A 24,252-nucleotide genomic window follows, 5' to 3' on the forward strand; every position below is an offset into this window, starting at 1 on the left:
AGGCCCCTATTGTGGAGCGCCAACAAAGAGGAGTATCTTAGTAACACCACACGGGTTTGCTTGGCGAGACGTTTTCTCTCCCCTCCTCCCCCTCCTCCTCCACAATAAACACACTTCTCATCATCGGCGGGTTAGGGCTTAGGATGAGATTGATGAGGAGTTTCTTTAACTACCAGATGAAACCTGTTGGCCTTTTGCTGGGTCAGTCGGGGGGTCAGACTCGTTCCAACTCGTTTCAGGATCAAACACACTTCAATACTGTGGATAAAGCCAAAAGACTATTCACTGCAAAGCATGTTATCTACAATTTCTGCTCTTTTTTTTCCCCCTACACACACAAGTAACCCATGTCCGAGACAAAAAATTTTTATTCACGGTAACTTTTCGATGCTAAATGCACTATGAATTGTTAGGAACTCAGACTGTGTGAAGATGGAAATAAATTTAAAAAAAAATCAGTCTCCACTACACCAGAAATAGGTCAACAAACAGTCACTGTCAAAAATGTTTACCTTGATCAAATAGTTTGGGAATAAATATAGCCACCAGATATCATACTCATCACATGTGATTATTAAGACATTTTAAGTTCCTCGATAAAAATAGAAAGCCGAACAAAGGATTATCATGACATCTTCACAGTCTTTTGCTGCAAAAGACTCATCTCAATAAAGTTGACGTGGACGGCTCTCATCATTACAATGCCATCTACTGGTGATGTATCGACAACTGAAACAGCCACATTTAATGGACTTTTTAAAGCCTCAAAATTAAACATTTGACACCGTAAGAATAATGAGTGGCGTTTAGAATATCAATCCATATGTAGGATACAAATATACCACAGTGCATATAGGTCTATAAATATGATCGCAGTTTAAAAACTAAATAATGACCTTTAGTGGCCTCGGTGATGCAGCTCTTCTGCAGATTTGAGAACACAGCAGTAAAGTTGGAGACATTTTAAAGCTGCGAGTAAAACTACATCATAACATCTGACATCAGGACCCTAAGTCACGCCGATTCATCCACAATTTGGACAATTTGCGAAACTATCAATCATTCAGGTGACAGAGCCTCTAAAGGGAAGAGGAAAAAAAAAAACATTTAAAAAAGCATCCACATTTCCATCTTTATTCTGTTGGCGTCTTTTAGTACATCGTCAAAAGTAAACACAGCCACATGAAAAGGCTGACTTACAGCGTTAGTAGTCAAATTCATCATTCACTTCATTTCCGCAGTCAAGGGGAGCTCGCAGTGCCACAACATTAGCCTGGGAGGTTAAAATGCCACATAAAACCTTACGGCATTGTGGTCTAATGCTGTTATTGGATAAAGGGATAACATCACATTATAAAAACTGGGATCTGTGTTTTACATTCTCCTCACTGCTGGCCGTATGAACCGCTCGACAGGCAGCAGGGATTTTGTTTTGGAGGGGGGGTGAAACAGGAGTGTCACCTCCCCCGGTCCCTACTTAGCACACAGTATATACCTGAAAGTGCACCTCAACACTGAACAGGGCTTCCTCAAAGCAAATTTATTGAAGCTACAGAGCAAGAAACAGTCATTTGCTGAAATGAAAAAAAAAAAAAAAAAAGAACAAAAAAAAAGGAGAAATTTGAAAGAGGCCCTCATGCTGCTTCCTACACATCAGGGCCTGCCCTCTGCTCAAGAAATCCAACCGAAACAAATTAGTGGGCATACACTACAGTACAGACTAATTTTTATGTGCTTTTGCCAGGAGGGACATAAACCAGAGGGGTTTCAAACTGTGACACAGGATAGAGGTGTATTAAAACTAAATCTTTTCCCCTCCATTTTGCAAGGCTCTATTGTGCTGTCATGTTGCTGCCACTTTATGGACTTTTGGAACACGAGCCCCCAGCCTCTTTTTTTTTTTTTTTTTTTTTTTGGGGGGGGGGGGGGGGGGGGTAATCAATTAAACAAGGAAGTTCGCTGAGCCTTACAACTCGATTATTAGCCTGTCCTTTTGAAGTTTTATTTTAGGGGGCTGGGGAGGGGGTGACAAGGAATCAGGCTTTAAATCAGCAGTGTTGAAGCGTTTGCAGCCTATGGCCTTATTGAAAGGGTTTGTCAGGATGTGGCACTGGGCGAAGACCAGATTCAGACTTTCATGGTTAATGAGCTTTCTGCGGTGGCAGTTACGGTCAGTGGCATGAGTCAGGGAGAGGCCACGGACTAGGCACCTGCTGCTGCTGTGGTTGTAAAGAGGAGAACTCTTGAATGGTTAGCAAAGCATTTAAATATGTGAACCCCAAAAGACAGTAAACCATCCCTTTTAAAGTCCCTTTCAGACTCATAAAACATCATGACACAGTACTGCGGCAATCACCGGAAAATTACACAACCGTGTAATTCCCGAATGCTCGATAATCATTCTCATAACTTTGCTCCAAATTTTAAAAAGCTACCAAGTTTGAAAAAAAGGATTCACTTCTTATTTTTTTGACGATTATTGACAAAACTACTGCAAGAAAACTGCCTGGTAGACATAACTTCACACAATGCAGCAGCAGTTTTGGAACGCCAGCTATTAGCATGTAAAAACAGATTGTTGATTTGTACCTTTTTTGATCCCGCAAATCCTTCAGACTCCAAAAAGAAATAGGCGAAGGGCATCAGGACGAAGAGGCAGAGATTGGAGAACAGTGACACCAGGTTCCACAAGCCTGCAGAGAGCCCAGATATGAGAGGAAACACGCACTGCTGTTCACTAGAAAAAGAGTTATCATGCTGAAGTGGTAGGTTTTAGTCAAATATCATGTGATTGTATAATGTGAGATACCAACACATGGTTTATCTGTCAAGCATGCTGTGAATACTTCTAAGTCATGGACTCTACTGCCATCTGGTGGACATTACGACATCCACCTGCCTGATGAAACCTGGACTCTGGAAACTGTGATTTCAACATATGAGTGTTACAACTAACTCAGCAAAACAGCCTATGAAACAAGTTCAGGTTTAAATCTTTTGTCTACAAAGCCTGTAGTCAGTGATTTTTTTCCATCATCAAGTTTTAATGATAGTTCATGACCAAAAACATACCAAGAAAACCAGCTGTACTAATGGTCACTGTAATAAATATGAAAAATATCTTTGCATAGAAATTGTATAAATTTGTTTATATTTATTATAACCTCTGTTGTAAACAACCACTTACATAGGACATTAACATGATTTTACTAAATCATTTAGATTTAATTTTCCCTGTATTTAAAGCAATTGCCAATTGTTTTTAATATGTAAATACTTCACTGATTCATTCAGGTTTATCTGTTAACATTTATGCAGTATGATTAAAAATACTTGACCGTGTTGTTTGTGTTGAATTATTACTTTTAGTTTGAAAAAAACAAGCTACTTCACATTACTTGGGTGTCTAATTCATAAGAATCTAACAAAACAACAGAATACTGACAGATTTTAAACACCAGCGTCCCCCTGCATAAGACTGCCATTACTATGATTAGTTACTACTAATCGATCCTGATTTCTGTTTTAGCAAAGAGCAAAAATATATCTAGATTTAAAGCCAGAGGGAGAAGAAGGAGCTGATTAGCTCTGGAAGCGTAATCGACACGTGAAGAGTGTGAACCACTGACCGTGGATGAGGGAGCCATTGAGCCACTGAATGTAATAGTTTTTGGGGAAGGACAGCAGGATCTCATTACTAATGATTGAGAAAGGCAGTAGGAAGACGGCACCACCCGACACGGCCAGGGTGAAAGTGCACAAGTATAATCTGCAAATGGAATCAAAGACACAGATTACACACAGACCCACACACACACACACGTGTTAGCCAGTCAACATGAAAAAGTAATATTAGATTATATGTTACAATCATTTTCTTACTTGTTTACTCAGGATTACATGTTCTGTTTTAAAGGAGTTGGATGTTTGCACAGTGTGACAACAGCAAGTCACGCATTCACTAATTTATTGACAACAGATATTTAAACTGTGAGCACAATCTACAGCGTCATCCATCCATGTAGTTCAGGGTGAGGCCGCCATGCCCCGGGCGTAACCCAGAAAAATCTGTGTCAGGGAATCATTTTTTCTTTTAGCGTAATAGAAAAGGAATGAGGATAAAAACATGTGTTTTATCAAAACACATTTCCAGAGCTGAATTTAATTCAAGTGTGGTATAGATTAATTAAGATGAAAAACCATACATTTTACAGCTATGCCAGCCGCAGACTATATTTAAAACTCTGAATCATTTAAGAAGCAGGCTAAGAGGTGTATACATTCCTCAAAGCCGTTAACAATGATATCTCATAATGTGGAAAAACAGCAGGAAGTCTGGCGTGGGAGGGGTGTTCAATCTTCACATAGTTTGAAAAGCCACGCTGCAGCCTTCACTCTGTTTCCACCTTGGTTCAAGAACAAAAGCTGCAGACTGGCTTTATGTCTGCAGCCTGCAGTGTGAGGGATTCAGAGGCAGTGGCTGTCGTGACTGGGCCCAGGGGAGAGGCCATCTGCTCAGCGGGACGGCAAAAAGAAACTCGCCTCATCACCAAATCACTGCAGGAGCTCGTTCAGTTCAAATGTTTGCCATTGCTTTTCGACATTGGATAACCTTTTCCCCAAGCAAAATGAGCTTGGACACTGCTGTCATCCTTTAAGAGTGACGTTTGGAAGATGAGGCAACATGAGAGGTTTACCGCCGCTATTCGAGGAGTTACACATTGTGAGTGTTAAGAAAACAGGAACCCGAGGAAGATCGTGTGAAGTGATGTAGATCAGGTTTAGTATGAAACTTCTTCAACTACTTGTTATACATCTCATCAATTACGGTAATCATTTGATTCTATTCTAAATGAGGCAGTTAAATGCTTGGATTACAGGAAGTAAAAAAAAAAAAAAGCATCCATCAGGAGGTTCAAATGTACTGTTTACCAGATAATTGGTGTTAATTTTATTTTAAAAAATTGTCTGGTTGGATGTATGACTAGTGATAAACAGTACTTTGTAAATACGTTTTGAAATTTTAATGACACTGTTACACACAACATGAAGCGAAATCACTCACGATATTCTGTTGACGACAGCATCCTCGTCCTCGTGGTCATCTATAAAGGAGACAAAATCACCTTAACCCCAAGGTGAGCGAGCTGTGAGTCACTGAAGATCACACTTGGTACAGAAAAAAACTCACGAGCTGCGTTTGCATGGTCAACTTTTTTTCAACTGGAATTCCATATGACTGAGAAATCAGATTGTCCTCTCTACCTGAACGCTAAATGAAGCAATCAGATTGATTTACAGATGCATTTGTGCAGAAAATTCCCATAATGCTTTGGACTGTGACATTAGCTTTTTGGACCAAAGCACATGATCAGACGTTCAGCTTTACCCAGAAGCCCCCAAGAATATCGAACATGCAAACTTTACACCAATCAAGCCTTTCAAACGCTGTGCGCATGACTAATGTTTCACAGCGGCATTTGGCTTTTTTTTTTTTTTGTTCCAGATGTGCACGCAAAGCTTCGACAATGGAAAACAACCCAATATGCCAATTACATGGACTGGGATCAGATCATAAACAAGGTGACACCACCTCTACTGATCCAGTTTGAATCAAACAAGGCCAGTCTAATCTGACGTAAGTGCTTTAACTGAACCAGTGTTTGATTTGATTACTTACTGGTCCACACAAACGCAGCTAGTGTTTGTTAAACGTCAGAGCAGACTGGATTTTCTGTTGCAGTTGATTTGGATACTACGGTCTATCTACACCATCTGAGAACAACTCACAATATTGAGTGTTTGTAAAAATACAGAACAATGCAAGTTGAAGAATCAAAAGAATATCAGAAGATACTATTTTAACAGAGACCCAATAACAGACATAGGCCAAAAAATTCCTCTAAAAGCAGAACAAAAAAAAAAAACCACACATTTAACAAAGAGAAAGAAATGAATTTTCTAAAAGGTTAAAAATAAACAAAATAAATATCCTCTTACGGAGAAGAGTACTCATAATGTCACATTATATTTGATAGTTACTTTGCACTGTAAGCGAAAAGATTAAGCTTCTAAACCACAGGATGTTCGGCGCAGCAGCCTAGTTTTCTACTGTCCCGTTATCCAGCGGGGATTACTTTTGCAAAGTGGTCTACTTTCAAAATGAGACAAGGGAAGCCTCGGTGACCCGGACATGCTAAATTTGTCCCGGTAATTTGGGGTACAGTTCATAATGTCTGCTCAAGCTGCTTTGTTTTCCTCCCTTTGTCTCCTCATTCACTCTTTCCTGCTGCTGTGTCAGGGATCTTAAACAAAGACACGATTGAGCCTTCTCTTAAGGTGCTTATTAAAATGTATTCTTCATTTCTGCCGTCATTGTGTGGACATCATTCCATAAGACAGGCTTTATTAACACTTCCATAATAGGTTTCCTGTATTCAGGTTACAACAGCCCTAAAAGCAATGCAGGGTGGATACACCGTGTTGATACAGAGTGGCAGAAGGCTCGACACGCAAAGGTGTGGCATCTCATGCAAACACCTCAGTCCTTCTTGGTCATGACTTCCTCACAGTCTAAACACAATGAAGAGCTGTGTGTGTGAGGAAGGGCCGCATAAACAGCAGAGATAACCCAATCTCCTCCATGTCGGACGTGAAACCTGCTTCACTACGGACATGTTTCTGCTCTTCAAGTGGTGCAAATGCTTTGGAGAGACGTTACAGCAGGGATTCTGTTCCCACAGAGAGAGATAGAGAGATCATATTTTATACAACACTTACCACTCCTCCTCTTGTATCTGGTTATAATGCAGTAGGACACAATGTAGAGGACGGCAAACAGGAGGAAACAAATCTGAAACAATGACAAAAGAATTCAAGATTTTAAGACAGTCTTTTCCCTCATGTCCATCATCATACTGCTAAATTAATCAACATTGATGACTTTTACAACTATGTACACACTTGTGTAGATTCTTGGTAAAAAAAAGAAGAAAAAAAAACCTAATTTGTCCCAAATTCTTTAATATAAACTATAAATAAACTGGAAACATTTATGATAGATGTGAATATAACTTCCATTTACCAAAGTGAATGGCGTTACTTGTCCTAGTATAAACTTTATTTTAAAATGTCTAAATAGCAGCAGTTCTTGCAAAGACCAATGAATAACTGCTCCAGACTGTCAGTGGATCTGCTGTGACCGGTGAATGGTCTGTTTGGAATCTGCACTGGTCGGTGCCGAGTCTGTACTTCAGTCATGCCACACCAATTTGTTTAGTCACGCCTGGAAGGAACACACACCTTTAGGGCCAATTACATGTTTACTCTTGCTACAATATCATTTTATCTGAATTGCTCGTGGGTGCAAGGTTCATAGGGACACGCGCTCCTCCTCAGGTATCTTAATAAGTTCTCATGTTCTAAAAGGAATGTCCCTGTAATACTGTATGTACCTGTAACAGATAAGCACATATCTGGTTTAGGTCAGCTATACGAAGTGAATACACAACTATTCGCACCTTGTTACATCACTGGAACAACAAAACAGTGCAATTTGACCCATATCAGTGCAGAACTGGAGAAAGGTGACAAAGAAATCATTGCTTTCTGCTGTGTGGAGACGACTTAGGACAAACTACATGCGAAGAGGTTCAAAAATCAGGTATGAAACTATGAAAGCATGGCCTCAAAACAAGCTGGACACTCTGACAGAAAGATCACATTCCACATTCCCCTCTTCTACAGTGACAGTGACTTGGATGTAACTAATGTTAGAAGCTCCCACTTCAGCACTTTGCACCCCATCAACGCTGCACGCCTCGCCGTGGCCGAGCTGGGACTGCGAGATGACTCAGCCAGACGCCAAGCAGACCCACTTCAGACAAACTCGCTTGAAAAGGAATGCCAAGCTGTTATGTGACGGCTGTAGCAAAAAGAAATTTTCGGATCACATCTAGTCTTCTTCCACATGACAGGCTGCTCATATTCTTTTTTTTTTTTATTTATTTTATTTATTCTTATTTATTTCAGGCCATATCAATACAATTTAACACAAAATTGACACATTTATAATCAAAACTTCCTGAATGATACCTGAAAAGGAATGGGAAGAAGAAATACAGGAGTGGGAAGAAGAAATATTCCTCAAGTCTGTAGTGGCTCAAGGCAAATGAAGTCCAGCGCACAGAGGGCCAAACCCAAAAATAACACAAAATCAAGTGGACAGAGCTGATAACGAGGTGTGAGCACACACACACAACATTGTAGAAGAGAGATAATCGCAACTTTCAAGCACACCCATTGATGACCTACTACTTGCCTTGTTGCCTCACCATTTTCTCAATCACTCAGAATAACAAACACACAAATACACCCCGCAGAGGAAAAACAGCCGCAAAAAACTAGTCATACTTTTAGCTGTCAGTGTGAAGGCAAACCTTCAATAACTTTCCAATAGTATTTCACACATCACACATGGCTGCTAGCTGAATTTTTAAGAGAGTAGTCTCATTTTTAGCGTTTTGATTTTCCCTGAAAGTTCGTGAGTCTGTTTGTTTTCATGCACTGTAAAGACTGCACACTATTCAACATTTTAAATTGCTAAACCATGAAATCTGACTTCCATTTTCATGTTGACGTTTAAATAACCTGTTCAGGTGAGCTACAATCCCTTATTAAAAAACAAACAAAACACCTGAAAGGTACTATAGATCATTTGTCATTGGTTCTGACATAAAGTCTGTGATATGGATCATTGTATTCATTTGATAAACAAACAGTAGTTTTAACAGAAAACTTGCGGTCATTTGTTTAAGACCATATCTGTTTTTAGGTAAGCGCATACAAGAGTGAGAATGATGTTGAGGTAGAAAGGAGACAACATCACATGGAAATCATTCATACTTGATGCTTAACCTGATTATTCATGGAAACCTGATTTTCTAAGTTCTTGTAATATTTCAAACGATTATTTACAGTGGGGCCCAGTGGAACGGACACTGGTTCCCAGTCTTCAGGTCTGATAAGAGTGTATTGTCCTGCCACCGAGTAATGAGTCATGTTTACTAACTTTAACCCGAGCCCGAAGTCACCTTGCCTTCAAATGAAGCACAGGCATTGAGAGGTATCAGAGCCCATTTGCAACGGTAGAAATCCATCCATATGCTGACATGCCATATACGTCAAGGTTAAAACGATACACTGAATTTTCAGCGTCACGCTTAAGGATCTGAGGTAAAGAATGCTGATATAGGATACTATATGGGAGAGCCAAATGTAGAAGGAGATGCCTGGGACAAAATGTGCAAGCTAAAGCTCAGATGCGGCGCTTGCCTCCTGGTGAGACATCTGATAGTTTCTCCATTTCCAAAGTGTCTGTCAGGATTCATTAAGAAGACTGACTGCAGACAGACTGCAGACTGAGTAAACACAAAGACACAGGCAATGTAATTTATGATTTAAAAAATGTTCAACAACAGCGACTGTCAAGGCACAATTACGTATGTTATTTATTGTGCTGTTTGCTCTGGAGAGACTAACCCACAGTAGCTTTCAAAACAACTACAGTGCAGGTGAAGCACGGAAGTATTTGTCAGTTAATAACAGAACTACGTGCCAATAAAACTGCACTGCAATAAAGGAACTTTGCTTTCCGAATAACATATTGCAAAGTTGTCCTCTGCGTACAACACAACAAAACAACACATTTATAAATAATGAACATAAGAAATTATTAACAAGCTGAATCAAAGGTTTAGGTGTGTTACAAAGTAGCAGAGTGAAAGTGTTAAATTCATTAGTCATGAATAAAAGATCTCATGTACTCAATTGAAAGTGTTGTAAAGAGACACTTCACAAACATTACAGTGTGAGAGGAAACATACAATTGTAGAAGGCTTCCTTCACAATAAGAAGCATTCTGGCTCCATCACAAGTTCAAAGATTAAATTATATTTTGTATACCAAATTAAGCATGCAAAATAAAGACTGAACAAATAAACATTTTATTCTCAGTGAATTTAACTATGATTGTCTTTCTCTATAAATTTGCCCTGTGATGGACTGGAGAACTTTAAATGGTTTATCCTGTCTTTACTCATGTCAGCAAAGATTGTAGTTCATTGCAGCTCAAATTTGAATAAAATTGATTGAAGATTGAGGGACGAATGTTTACATCTTAGACCTCAAGTCTTTCTACTGTCACCAACTGACAGATCAATTTAATACACTTTAAAATGATGAAAATGACTTGAATCTGATTTATTAACACCGGAAATAGGATTTATAACATTGTAGCCATGGGTGCTGAATGTGTTTATCTATTTATTTTCAAGGAAATTACACTAGTACACATAGTTTACACGAATATACAGAAAGAACTATTTCAGACATCTAAAATGCTACAAATAAACAACGTGAAGATTTAAGCTCCGCGTACTACTGAGAACTGGGACATTTTGTCCACATCTCAATTATTACTTTTATAAAGACTTCTTATCAAATATAAACAAACATTATAAAACAACGAAACGTCACCTTGATTCTCCCAATTGTCAATAACACCTTAACGTCAGATAACACCGTAAACACAACTTCCTTTTAATTTACGTGGCATTCACTGTAGTAAATACTTCGGTTGTGACTCATCGACATATTAGATGTCATATTACATATGTGTGCATGGCAAAAGGAGGTATTAGTCGAGCCAGACTGACAGGGGAAGCTAACGCTAGCCACCGTCAACATTAGAGGACGTTGTTAGCACGCTAGCCTCGACTAGCTGCTCCGGTACTTACGATGTACTCCCGAACTTGGCTGTGAAAATTCTGCTCTCTGATAGAAACATCGTCTTCTTCCATTCTTCATATTGCAAATGCATATAAAGGACTACTGACTCACTACATTCTAGCTCGCTCAAGTACCAACAAACAGCAACAACTCCAGCCTCCTCTGCTTCTTATTCCCTCCCTCCGCACAAAAAAAAAAAAAAAATATCTGCCGTGACTGGTTAAAAGACAGTTTAGAATCGAAGCCAAACCGCTCTGTGCTTGAAAAAAAAAGAAAAAGGGAATAAAACACGCCCCAAAATAAACTACGCAATCACCAAGCGTCAGTCCGCAGCGTGCCCCGGAAGTGAACGGTCACGTGCTCGTGGGTCACGTCAACAACGCACGCAGAGGGAGACACGTGCAGTTAAAACTAAAAAATAAGTGTCAATTCTGAGCTTTGAAGAAGAATTCACGGTATTGTGCTTCCGCGCAAACACCCGGCATCGTATTAGTTAACAGAAATGAAAGGGAAGTGGAAGTCGAGCAACAAAAAGAAGAAAAATGAAGTGTTACAGAAGTACAGGGTGGCTGTGGACGAATTCATTAAAAGCAAAGGCGGCGCAGACGAAGAAAAAGAAGAAGAGAGTGATCGTGGTCTCAGGTTTGTGAAAAAGAAAAGCAGAAAGGAGCTCCGCAAAGAAAAGAGAAAGATGAAAAAGGTCAAAATGAAAAGTCACTACGAAGGCAAAAAAGATATTCCTGTGCCGCATGTTGAGGGAGAAAACTCTGCGACAAAAGATGATAAACGAAAGAATAAGAAGAAGAAAAGGGGTAAATCAAAGACGGAAGCGTCAGAAATCCCTGTTGATCCTCCTCCGGGCAGCTCAAACAATAATAAAAAACCATCATCTTCTAAGAAGGGCAAGAAGGTGAACAGGCTTCAGGAATCCAGAAAAATGGCGCTTAAAGAAGCAAATGAACAAGAGGACAGAGAAATAAAGAAGCTGGAGAGACAGCTTGGATTAAACAAGAGGAAAAACAAGCAAAGTCTCCCACAGTCCTTTGTAACTGATGGACTTGATTACATCCTGGGTGTGCTGGACTCTGCTTCATCAGCAGCAGGAATGTATGATGGCGATGATGATGAAGATGATATGGACATGGCCAGGGAGAACTTTAAAAAGCTTGATGAGAGTGACTCTCAGCCTTCAGATGAAGATGAAGAGCCTGAGGATGAGATGATGAGTGATGGCAGTGAAGATGAGGAGGATGAGGATTCAGATGAAGGGGAAGATGCGGATGAAATGGTTGAAGAAGAGGAGGAGATGGAAGACATGGAGGACGATCATGCTGCGCCTAATGACAGTCATGAGGCTGAATCGGAAGATGAAAACCAACAGGAAGCAGATGATCCTGACACAAAAACACCAGAAACTGTGAGTTTAGATGTGTATGTTTATGGTTATATTTGGATGTTGCATGCTCCACAATGCATATAATCATGAATCTGTCTTTATAATGTCAAGGCCACCTCTGCAAAGTACGTGCCGCCTCAACTACGAAATGTCGGAGATGATAAACGCAAAGCTGAGCTGGAAAAACTGAAAAGGAATGTGAAGGGCCTGGTGAACAGGTAACAAATGCTGCACAACTAAATGCTGAGACAAGGAAAATCTGCAAATATTTAGTTAACCAAACATTTATCTGTCTGTCATCTCTCTACCTGTCCGTCTTTCGTTCTTAGTTTTTGCTGACTGCCGCTGTTCCGTCTCAGTTATATGTCATAAAAACAGACTAAATGTGATGATCAATGTAACGTCCACAGGCTGAGCGAGTCCAACATGGCCTTCATCTGCGGTCAGCTGGAGGAGCTGTACATGACCTGCAGCAGGAAGGACATGAGCGACACGCTGACGGAGCTGCTGCTGGCTGCCTGCGTCACCCCGAGCCTGATGCCGGACAGACTACTGATGGAGCACGTCCTGCTTATCAGCGTCCTCCATTACGCTGTGGGGCTGGAGGTACTGACACATTTACGCCAATACGTGTGGCTGCTGAAGCCAAGCTGCTTCTGGTTTCACCAAGTAAAAATACAAGGCAGATACTCATGGCCAAGTGTCAAATATTTGTTCATAATAGTGTTTTAAAAGCTTTCATCAGACCCTTATTCCTTATGGACCACCGCCCATTAATGTGACTGCTCTTTGCCAGGTGGGGGCTCACTTCCTGGAAACAGTGGTCCGACAGTTTGATGAGCTTTACAAGAACCAAGATGGTGATGGCAAAGAGTGTGACAACCTGGTCGCCATCATTGCGCACCTTTACAACTTTCAAGTGGTGCACTGCGCCCTCATCTTTGACATCCTGAAGTTGCTGGTGGGAACGTTTTCGGAGAAAGACATTGAGCTCGTTCTCTTCCTGCTGAGAAACGTCGGCTTCGCCCTGAGGAAGGACAACCCTTTGGCTCTGAAGGATCTCATCTCCGACGCCCAGCGCAAGGCCAACGACGCGGGGTCGAAGTTTCAGGATCAGACGAGGGTACAGCAAGGAGAATTACTCATTCCACTCATTTAGAGGTGAGACATTGCTACAGAGAATTCATGTCTCACCCGATGTGTGTAAATTTGTCCTCAGGTGCGATTTATGCTGGAAACTATGCTGGCTTTGAAAAACAATGACATGAGGAAGATCCCTGGCTACAATCCCGAACCTGTGGAGAAACTGAGGAAGCTGCAAAGGACGCTTGTGGGTGATAGCAATATCTTTTTTTAAACTATATCCATATTTCTTCACAGCTGTAAAACGCATATTATACTGATAATGTGTAGCATGTCGGTCCTCAGTTCAGTGATCTTGAGGCATCATGGTTTTTTTCTCTGTAGCATCACCTTTCACCACCAGGTGGCCTCAGAGGACAGCTTTAGAAAACTGCTTTCAGCATGGCTTCAGAACACATCTGTATTTTGATGTTTCAACATATATCAGCGCTGCTAATATGTTCAGACTGTGATAAACTGGTTTCTGTTTTATTCTCAGATCCAGCGAAGTGACGGAGGCAGGGACATGAAACTCAGGGTGTCTCTGGAAAACCTCCTGGCTGCAGAGCAGGTGGGACGCTGGTGGATCGTGGGCTCGTCGTGGAGCGGAGCACCCATGATCAGCAAGCAAGGGGACACACATCCTAAACAGAGCACCGCTGAAGGACAGGTATGAGACGGGAATTCCAGAGCGTGGGATCTTTCAGCACAGACCGCTGTCCGAGTCGCCATGCTGTGAAGTAATTAGTTTTATTCATAGATTATGTTTCATGCATAGCAGGCAGTCGAAGTAGAGAAATTAAAAATAATCCTCCTTAATTATTTCTTAAAAATATAATAGTCTAATAGTAAAAAAAAAAAATCAAATTTTTGACAAAGTTGTTGGGTAGATCATCAAAAGGTCACAAGGTTTTTAAGACTGATAGTTCAAATCCCCCCGAGCTGTATTTGTTTGAGTTGATACAACTGTTGCACCGTCATGCTTTGATACTTCAACGGTGGTAAAAACAAGCTAAATAAAGAAATCCATGCAGTTGATTCAACTAAAATACATACTGAATTAGCACCACAAATGATAACAATTATACATTTGCAAAGTTTCACTTTTCTTTAGTAAAAATTAAAAAGATAAACCTTTTTTATATCATCAAGATAATATGTTGTTTTGGAATCTGCAAAGAATACGCGCAATGTAGAAAATAATCTTTCATTGTGTTCATCTGTTTCAGTTCAGCGCCAAAGTTTTAGAGCTGGCGAGGAAGCAGAGGATGAACACTGACGTGAGAAGAAACATCTTCTGTGTGCTCATGACCAGTGAAGACTACCTGGATGCGTTTGAGAAGCTGCTGAGGTTCAGAGATTTTGTTCAAGCAGCTGAGCACAGATGAAATCAGTAGGATTTGTGCTCTTGTGATTTAAAAGATGTTTTTTTATTTTTTATTTCTTTGTGTGAAGAATGGGTCTGAAGGACAAGCAGGAGCGAGAGATCGTTCACGTCCTGATGGACTGCTGCCTGCAGGAGAAAAGCTTCAACGCCTTTTACGCCGTGTTGGGGGAGAAATTCTGCTCTCACGACCGCCGCTTCCAGGTACTCCTCCTCCGCTCGCTCACCGCTGAGGACACAGAGCCGATCACTTAACTGTATGATTGCTGTATTTGAGGTCACATCGTACAAGAGCTCTGGCGCTGGCCGTATTTGGAGAAAAGGTTTAATTACCTGGTATTTGCGTGTGACCACCCAGTCTCCTGCACTGTGTGTGACCTGTGTTTCACCTCTGCGGTGTGGGAGCCTGCGACGCCTCTCACTTCTGATTTCATGCAAACAATGGGGCTGAGACCACACTTCCTACTCTGCTGCCATGTGGGCCACCAGCTCATATCAGAAACTGATGCTCATTGTCCTCATCAAAGGCTGAAGGGGACCTGTGGGAACGTTTGCTATTCACATGTCAGCCAGGCATTGATGAGGAGTTGTTTGGTTTTTTTTTTACCTGTGGCATCAGTAATTTAGGATGTGAGAATGAGAAGCAATTCCTTTAATGAATTCATTACTTTCTAATTTTGAGATTGTGGGTTTACAGCGAACATCTTCTGTCTCATTTCAGATGACTTTCCAGTTTAGTATATGGGACAAGTTCAGGGAGCTGCCCAACCTTTCCAGCAGCACCTTTAACAATCTGGTCCAGCTGGTGACATGCTTCCTTCAGAAGAAGTGTCTCTCGCTCGCCATACTCAAGGTAAGTGCACCGTTCATGATGCGACGGTCTGACGTTTGGGCTGTTGTGAGTTTATTTCTCACCTCTGTTTCGGTCAGCGCAGGTCATAGAGTTTGGAGAGCTGGATAAGCCCACCGTGCGCTTCCTGCGGCAGGTTTTAACCAAACTGCTGAAAGAAACCGAGCCCGAGGAGCTGGCCGGCATATTTGGAAGGTGAGCTTAAAAAGTTTGCAGTGTTTTTAAAGGAATACTGTGTTGACGCACATTCTAAAACTGTCACACATTTTAAAACTACCATGTTGTGACTGCAAACTTGGATTTTTCCTGAGAAACTGGGAAATTCCTGACATCAAAATCAGTACATCTGTGTGTCAAAGTCTTTTAGTTTTGAATCAAGGAAATTCAGTGTTATCCTTAAAGAAATGTAAGGAATAGATGTGAAAATAAATAAGTTGATTACAGGCTGCTGAAGGTAATAAACATGTATTTTGAAGTATTCAGGAGAATCCCCCTCGCTGAGCCCCTCCGCTCCTCTGCTTCACTCCGGTTAGCGTCTGGAAATCAATGTCCCTCATTGTTCCTTATCCACCAGGATTTCAGGAATTCCCAAGCTCGGAATGCTGCGGGAAGGCTTGAAGCTTTTCATCAGCCACTTCCTCCTGAAGAGCGGCCAGTCCCAGGGACCAGCTGAGCAAGCAGCGGCGCTGTCCGAGCGCGCCCAGGTCGCTACCAAAGCCATGGAGGCCAAGGAGGCCGGGCTCAAGCTGTAAAACGGCCCAGAGTGTGTACAGACTGCCCCGAACACAAAAACATTTGCTGATTTTCATATTTGTCTCAAGACGCTCTTGTATATAGTTAACATGAAGATATTTTAATATTTTCAGCGGATGAATGAATTCCTTTACACTCACCCAGGTGAGCACTTTGTACAGTACTTTCATGCTCTTTAATAAATATTGAGCTTAACCTCAACGCCGACTTAACAGCAGTCTCATGAATATAGTGTGTTTTTAATGGCTGCAGGCATTATTCGCATTCATTGGAGACTTGTTTGACAAAAATAGTATTAAAATACCAACAAATATTTTACCGTGTTTACATCAATCAAAAACCAGTTTAGATCAACTTCTTTTTTTGAAAAGTGATCATATATTTTCAAAATTTGTTGTTTGTTTCAAACTAAGTGTCCCCAATTTAATGTTCAACTGAAGAATGGCTTAAAATTCAGAATACAGAAAAAACTGGAAACTTGAATCTTTTATTGTTCTTTAAAAACCACCCGGATGTGCAGAGAGCGTTGGCCTGTGCAGAGTGTTAAACTCGGCTGATACCAGAATATTTGAGCCTTTCTATTCTTGTGTTGCTGTTTCCACTTGGCAGCTGTAAACGTGACACAAACAAAGAGCGATGAGGAAGGAGGGGCCGTTCATTCACATCGAGTGTGCTCTGTTCTGCTCGCTCGCTGACACCAGTGTCTTCCGGGATGGTCAGCATAGCAGAGTCATTCTGTTACATTTGATACTTGCTAATATTAATTAGCCCGTATCAATCTGAGGCCGGAGTGCGGCCCGAGGTCAGGAATCGGCCACCAAGGTCAGCCGACTGAAATGTTCGCCACTGGGATTTCCAGGCGACTTTAATATGACGCTTTGGTAGTTAATGGACTTCTTGAGCTCATGGCTTCTCCAGCATGAGGACTCAAATGGACTGGCGCTGGAGTCAGTGAGAAAGAAGACCTGGGAAAGGAGGAGTCAGTGAGATCAATAGGTTCTCTGTGCCGTCCATACAGGATCTATTGTTAGCGGCTGGGCTTCCTTCAACTTTACCTGGTGTACTCTGGCAGGATCCGACCTCCAGATGAACCCTGCTGGCAGCAAACAGCTGGAGATAACCAACAGTAACCCTGGTACAAATAGATCTGATGGAGAAACGGCGTTTGATCATGAGAGAGCGAAAGCAGGTTAGATAGAATGTAGATAATTTGATAAGAACAAAAGAAGAAAATGCAACAAAGTTGAAAAGGCAGTGGTGTTAAAAGTGTGATGAAGATTGTAATATCTGGGGATCAGGGGAAAGGACTTTCTCAGCTCCATTTTTATTCATAAATTTTTCAGAACACTCAAAGATAGATAAATGATAAATGTGATCCTTTTTGTTAAAACACATTTTCTTGATATATATTTAGTTGAAGTTTAATAGAAATATAAATGATTACATTTAATACAAAACCAAAGAAGATGACAAATTTCAGACTGAAAAGTGCATAATTTATAAGATTTGAAACAACTTTTAAAATGTAAAAAGCATTTGGAGCAAAAAAAATGGTCTGAGAAAGGATGAGAGTTGAGGTGCGACAAGGGGCTTTTCACTGCACCTCAAAATAAAAGTTTTGTAGTGTTTGGTTTGTTTGACAAGTGAAATTAGTCATGCGTTTTGGAAACACTGATGTTTTTTTATTCTATACTTTAAAAATGTGCTTTATTTTATTTCCAGCTTGATCCTTTGATCCCTCGAAAAGTAAAACTAAAAACTGTAATATTTTGCAGAAATGTAACTTAAAAACATTTCAAATCTGACCAGTTTGAGGAAGGTGAAGAGTTCGGCGAGCATGTCAGTCCTGAAAATAGTGGCTGAGCGGCCGAGTTGTGGCTCAACACGCCTTTTTAAATGGTTTATTAATACGAGCCCATTGCTAGTGTGGTGTGAAATGTTTCCTCCGTCTGACTGCCGGCTTGCTGTTTGCTCTCACTGCACGTTTGCACGGATCCGACAGCGCTATTAACAGTAATTCCCATGACCCGAGCTGTCAGAGCAAGCAGAAAAACACATGCCTGCACAGTGCGCGTGCACCCTCGAAACACCCACAGTGGAGCCTTTATATAGAAAACACTTTTTTTATTTCACATTGTTTCCAGCCAGAGAGACGCTAAACCATAATTTAGCATGCACTTTCACGACGATTTTATAAATACAGTATAGAAAAATAAACTGAACGTATTTTTTTTTTCACCCCAGCGTGAGACGCACTATACAGACACCACAAAAAAAAAAAAAAAACATTAAAAAAATAAGACTGATGACAGCAAACTATGGAGTGTGTGAGCTACAGGGAGTTATTGTTAGATTGTTGCTGAGAAACTAACCAGCGCAACAGGTAAAAGGTTGCAAAATCCTGAGGCAGTTTACAGCGTCTGCATACACCCATGCAACATGTGACAGTTCGCCCACAGCCCAGTGCTGGATGCTGCTTTATTGCTTCTTTATGGGGGTCTATTATTGACCTTTTTTTTTTCAATTACAAAAACAAAAATCTTAATAATTCCATGATTAGAGGTTTGATTACATGCAACTGCGTTTTACAGCGAGAATCCCCCCCCCCCCCCCCCCCCCCCCCCCCCCCCCCCACAGTCTTTAGAAACGCACCCCGCCTGTCCCCTCCCGGCTTCAAGGCTGCGGACTTATGTCACTGTTGTGATTCCTCTCGTCGTCCGAGGAGCAGTCTGAGGAGTTGTACAGGAAATTGTCGCCCTCGTCGTCGTCACTGTCCCTGAAGTCTCTTATTCTGCCGTTTTTTGAGTCCGTCTTGCTGTGATAATCCGACTGTTCGAGTCCGTCTGATTTCTCCTGGCCGCTCTTGGTGCCTTTCTGCTTCTCGGCCTCCTGGGCGGCCTGCTCTTTGGCCTTCTTACTCCTCTTCCACTTCATGCGTCTGTTTTGGAACCAGATTTTAACCTGAAACAACAGGAAATATGCTTTACTTCAATGACGCACGGTTCAGACAGGCGCCTGGTGATGGCGAGGGCGCACGAAGGCAGCAGTGTTCACTGTTCCTTAACGTAAGAAAATTAGTTGATATCGTATGGCTCTGGTTCCTTTTTGATACCATTTGTAAGTTTAAAGTATTTAGAAAACTAAAAAAATCGCATAAATAAGTAGATCCGTGGTGCGTAATTATGCGTAAAGGTCACCATCCACCTGGTACTTCTTCTGACTTCTATTATATTACCGTAAAATATATTGAACCAAATTCTTCAACACGTTTCGAATAAAGTAAAATACTGTATTAATGGGATGTGGAACCTAGAACTTCCATTCCAGTTTGCATAAGAGATACCATACACTGGCCAGTTCATTATTTCAAATCCAACCATTGGCCGGATCGGGTGTTCCGAGTTGTGGCATGACACCAAATCTAAATCCAATATAGTGAAAATCGTGCGAATATGAGAGCAGCGCGTGCAGGCATGTTTACCTGAGTCTCTGTCAGCATGAGGGACGTGGCCACCTCAAAGCGCTTCGGCCGCGACAGATACTTATTCAGCTTGAACTGATGCTCCAGCTCCAGCAGCTGCTGACTTGTGAATGCGGTCCTGGGTCTTCTGCACTTCCCAAGCAAGTTGGACTGCGCCTGAGCTGCAAGTATGGGACAAATCATTATTATTTTTAAACAAATAGAATCGTTTTTTTTATTTTCTGAGTTACTTACAGACATTCATGCGTATGAGAAATAAACCTTAATGTTGATGTTTTTATTATTATTATTATAATGTCACGTGTGTGTATTGGATGCAAATATTATAAACGATCAAATACTTATTCTAAAAAAAGGATAAAAAAAAATTTCTGGACTGGCAAAAACAGCCCTGGGACCCCCTTTTTTTAAACGCCACGCCATGCGCCCACACGCGCAGCTCCGCAGAGGCCACGATAAAGACCCATTCACCTGAACCAGGCGAGGTTTGGAGGCATCTAAAACATGCAGAGCAGGGGGTCCCCCTGGACCAGGGGTTGGGGAAACACCGCAATACAAAACGCATTTTTTTGCGGGCTCTCCGCTTATGTATGAATATGTCCATAGAAAAGCTATTTGCCACTTCGTTTTGAACAAATCTGTTAAAACGAGCAGAAACAAAAAGGCAGTATCTGGTGAGCAAATAGCATGTCGCCTGTGGGTTTCACACTCCTCTGCCACTTTCCCACTGTCCATTATCTGTCCATTTTAGTTCCTCTCAGAAAAAAGCATCAGTGTGACAGCCTGCTCATTCAGCCCACATTTATCCAAGGAGATTACGCACCTCCATGCAAAATGTAAAATACTGAATTAATGTGAAGCTTTAGTGGCGTTATCGATGGATTTTTTTTTATTTATTTATTTTTTTCACTGATTTTGGTGCATCACACAGGCCAGTATTATTTTTAAGAATTTCCCACTTGATAAATTATCCTTAAAGCAAAATCTCATAGATCCATGCACACACGGTGAATAAACCACATCCTATTTTGGGTTCGTTGTAATAACACAGATGGAGACATTATCTGGAAGATTTCTCCAGTGATGCTGCTGCTATACTCACAGTTGAAGTCAGACATTTTGGGGAGCATCATCCCGGCCGTGGAGACCCGGAGCCAGTGGTCCAGCTGGAAGGTGCTGGCTGTCAGCTTGATGGGATCGTTGGCGTGGTGGTGATGGGAGCCGTGCGGATAGGAGTAGGACAGGGCAGGGTGTTGGCCCGTGAGTGCAGCAGCGGAGTATGTGTACATGGGGTGGCCGTAGAGAGCCTGAGCGGGGATCCCCGCGGTGCTCTGCGGATGTAATCCAACCATGCTGTGCGGGCCGTTCAGGAACCCCGGTTTAGGAATCAGGCCGCAGGTGGAGATCCGCGGCGGAGACGGCGTCTCTGTGCGTAACGACTCGGCGCTGGCGCTCAGCTCCGGCGCCGTCACACTCCCGGACGACGGGATGGAGGAAGAGGATGAGGAGGAGGTGGAGGAGGACAGAGAAGTCACCAGCGCCAGCGGCGAGGTCTGCACCTTGGGTGTATCGACTGCTAAAAGCGCGTCAATGCGAAAGTTTTTGGACTTCTCCATTGGTCGCCCGGTGCGCGTCCGTGTGGTTCAACTGAGGGGAAAGTCGGTGCTGTTTTCCCACCTCTCAAAAGTTATGATGCGATCCGGAGTGTGAGAGAGGATCTCAGTGTCACACTTAATCCCTGTCAGATGGAGGCGATTGGTGCAGCCGTCCGGCGGGGGGCCGTCCCACGCGTCAGGACGCAGCCAACAGCGCCGCTCCGCTCCCGCCAGGGCGAAGCGGCTGGCCGCGCTGTAGCATTCACAAAATACTGCTGTTACAGGAAAAATGACGCAGTCCTTTTGAAGGAAAACATACGCTTTTTGGTCAAGGGGGCCTATTATTGGATGACAATAACTCGTCCAGGGCGGTGTGTTCCCAGCAACGTGTCTTTATTTAGAAATTTCAGTTGTGTGTTTACAGGAAGGTGCCCCACATCTGTGGAAATAGTTTGCATTTCTCATCAACAATTTGCTAAGCAACTAGATAAATGAATTTACTTTCCAAATGTATCTGTTTATCTTGATTATTGTATAAAAATTATTTTCTGTATTGTTAAATTTGTTGCAGTCAGATTGATCTCTCCTTAAGGTTCATCTGAGGTTAAGAGCTGTTTTATTGTTTCAACTTGTGCTTAAACTTTATAGTTAAATAACAAAAGGATATCCCCAATAAAGCTACCCAACTGTACAGTCATCACGCACGCATATCTATCAAGTTAGGTTAAATTAATGACATACACAGTATGTCCAATCATTTTTCAGACCTGCAGGTGAAATGATGAGATGTGTGGGGGGTGTCAGCACCACTTACTGAATTCAGAGGAAAAATGACAACATGTGCAAAAGTGAACAACCTCGTGCAGCACGTGAGGCCAACAGGGAAATTGAAGTGAAAGCCCTCCTTCTGTCGCTCTCGGTGTGAGGAGTGACAGATGCGCGCTGGCATGTTATAATGAAGCGGATAAATTATGGCGCCATGTGGACGTGTTGTCAAGTTTTCTGGATTTTTTTTTCAAGAAAAATGTTTCTACAATTCTTAAAAAAAATATTGACAATCTGTTTTTTTTTTTTTTTTTGTTAAAAAAATCCTGATATTTTTTTACTTTCCTGGAGATCTGCGATCAGCTGTCAGAATCAGTCACATTTAGGCCCGGCGCGCAGCAAAAATTTAGTAATTGAAAGCCTCAAAGTGTGATGAGGAGGGAGACGTATAGGCCCCTGGCTCCGGGTGACTTCGGTCTAATAAGCCACTTAAAGTTAATGGAAGAGGAGGTCAAAATGAGAATTATTGACACCCCGTTGCCCTTAACCTGTCTACCAATAAAGCTGATTAGTTTTTGTCAATTCATCAGCTAACCGCGCTCCTGGGACGTTTATTTGCTCGGGGGAAATCAACAAGTCACCGGGTAGTTTCCAAGTAAAGGATCGCCATTTAATTGTGGACCCTGATGATCATGACCAATTACAGAATGATAACAGGGAGATTGATGTGGGTGGGATGTGTGCCCTCGTGGAAACCTGGAAAAAATAGAAAGAGAGAGCTGTGCGGGAGAGAGAGAACGTCACCGTGCGCTTTTTTTTGCTTTTACCACCGAACATCTGAAGGAAAACAGAGTGATTTTATCAGACATAATTTGAGAATCTGACAACAATTAACATGTTTTTACTATATGTTTTGTGTGTTGTTTTAAGGGAAATCTATTGCCAGATTTTGGACGACAGACCGTGAAATCTGTGGGAGAAGCAGAGCGAGCCTGGCCCGGTGGAGGGCTGCGTAAACATCCTCACCTCTGGACACTGAAACAACAGAGATCTCCTGCGTTTCCACCCCCATTTAAAGACATTTTTCCTCAGGCCCGTGGCTGCTGATGGGAGCAGCCGGCCTCCCGATCGCCACAGCCGGGCTTCGTCTTGTCCCCATGCACCGCGGCTTTAATTTCATTAAGGGGCCGCATGAATATTTCTATTAAAGCGGCGGTGAAATATGGAGCCATTTAGTATTGGCCTTCGCCGATCACCCAGATTTATCGCCCCTTTTCATCACATCCAGAAGAGAGAAAATTAATAAGGCACCCGAGATGGAGCCGAACCTTAAAACCCTTTTCTTTCCTGAAAGCTGTTAATTTGCTCCGTAATTACTTTCACAATTAACTAAAATACAAATCAAAGTGACAAATCGGGATAGTTTATATATTAATTACCTACGGTAAATGTGTTCATTATGAAAAGGCAGTTTAAAGGGACCTGCTCTGTCTCTTCGAATGCAATAAATAGCCAATCCTCCTAAATTGGCACAAACGCTGCCTTTCATTATGAAATGTGCAAAAGTGCTTTTAAAAACATTTATGACTCATAATCTTTTTTTTTTTTTTTGTAGGGGGTCTTTGATTATTTTTAGGGTGGCATCTCTTGAGTTACTCGATCTGTGTCAGAGGAGAGTCAATTTATACCCATCTCACAGATCACAGGAAAAAAGGCAGAAATAATGTTCTTTAAAGGAGACACGTTAAGCGCACAGTATTATATGCAGGGCCAAGATGTTATTGATTAATACATACATACCTCATGTTCAGGCTCTCAGCCTCCATTCATTCATCTGGTCAAATGGAGGATAACCTGATCAAGAACACACTACTACAATAATAATAATAATAATAATAATAATAATAATAATAATAATAATAATAATAAGAAGAAGAAGAAGAAGAAGAAGAATAAGAAGAAGAAGAATGTTTAATGCGTTATGTCATGATATGAGGAATCACGATATCTGTTTTAATGGACTTTGAACAGCAACATATCAAGAAAACATCTAGGAAAATGATAAAAGGTTGCAAAAAAGTGAAGTTTTAGTTCATTCCATGCTTTAGCATAGTTTAT

General features: G+C 41.6%; 3 protein-coding genes across 4 annotated transcripts in view; 1 reads left to right on the forward strand and 2 right to left on the reverse strand.

Annotated features, from left to right (window-relative positions):
- The window catches only part of lmbr1 (limb development membrane protein 1), a 31,279-nt gene extending 20,241 nt beyond the window's left edge, over positions 1–11,038 (reverse strand). Inside the window, exons 1-5 of one of the 2 annotated variants that reach the window (XM_030099571.1) lie at positions 10,797–11,038; positions 6,781–6,853; positions 5,066–5,105; positions 3,630–3,769; positions 2,590–2,693 (exon numbers count right to left, since the gene is read on the reverse strand). In XM_030099571.1, coding sequence (XP_029955431.1) covers positions 2,590–2,693; positions 3,630–3,769; positions 5,066–5,105; positions 6,781–6,853; positions 10,797–10,859 — 420 coding nt within the window. In that variant the 5' untranslated portion in view covers positions 10,860–11,038. Of the gene's footprint in view, positions 1–2,589; positions 2,694–3,629; positions 3,770–5,065; positions 5,127–6,780; positions 6,854–10,796 lie in introns of both variants that reach the window. The other variant, XM_030099570.1, reaches the window with a different exon arrangement.
- A 252-nt stretch (positions 11,039–11,290) lies between these two features.
- nom1 (nucleolar protein with MIF4G domain 1) lies at positions 11,291–16,510 on the forward strand. Its single transcript, XM_030099968.1, has 11 exons — positions 11,291–12,205; positions 12,296–12,402; positions 12,595–12,790; positions 12,981–13,307; positions 13,404–13,514; positions 13,806–13,976; positions 14,536–14,657; positions 14,762–14,894; positions 15,412–15,543; positions 15,626–15,735; positions 16,115–16,510. Exons 1-11 carry the CDS (start codon positions 11,291–11,293, stop codon positions 16,290–16,292), a joined length of 2,502 nt encoding a protein of 833 aa, XP_029955828.1. The 3' UTR covers positions 16,293–16,510.
- Positions 16,511–18,966: 2,456 nt separating this feature from the next.
- mnx1 (motor neuron and pancreas homeobox 1) lies at positions 18,967–21,390 on the reverse strand. Its single transcript, XM_030099850.1, has 3 exons — positions 20,877–21,390; positions 19,775–19,935; positions 18,967–19,254 (listed from the first exon to the last, which is right to left on the reverse strand). Exons 1-3 carry the CDS (start codon positions 21,388–21,390, stop codon positions 18,967–18,969), a joined length of 963 nt encoding a protein of 320 aa, XP_029955710.1.
- Positions 21,391–24,252: the final 2,862 nt, after the last annotated feature.

This window comes from Salarias fasciatus, chromosome 9 (assembly GCF_902148845.1).
Source record: "Salarias fasciatus chromosome 9, fSalaFa1.1, whole genome shotgun sequence".
Classification (NCBI taxonomy): Eukaryota; Metazoa; Chordata; class Actinopteri; order Blenniiformes; family Blenniidae; genus Salarias; species Salarias fasciatus.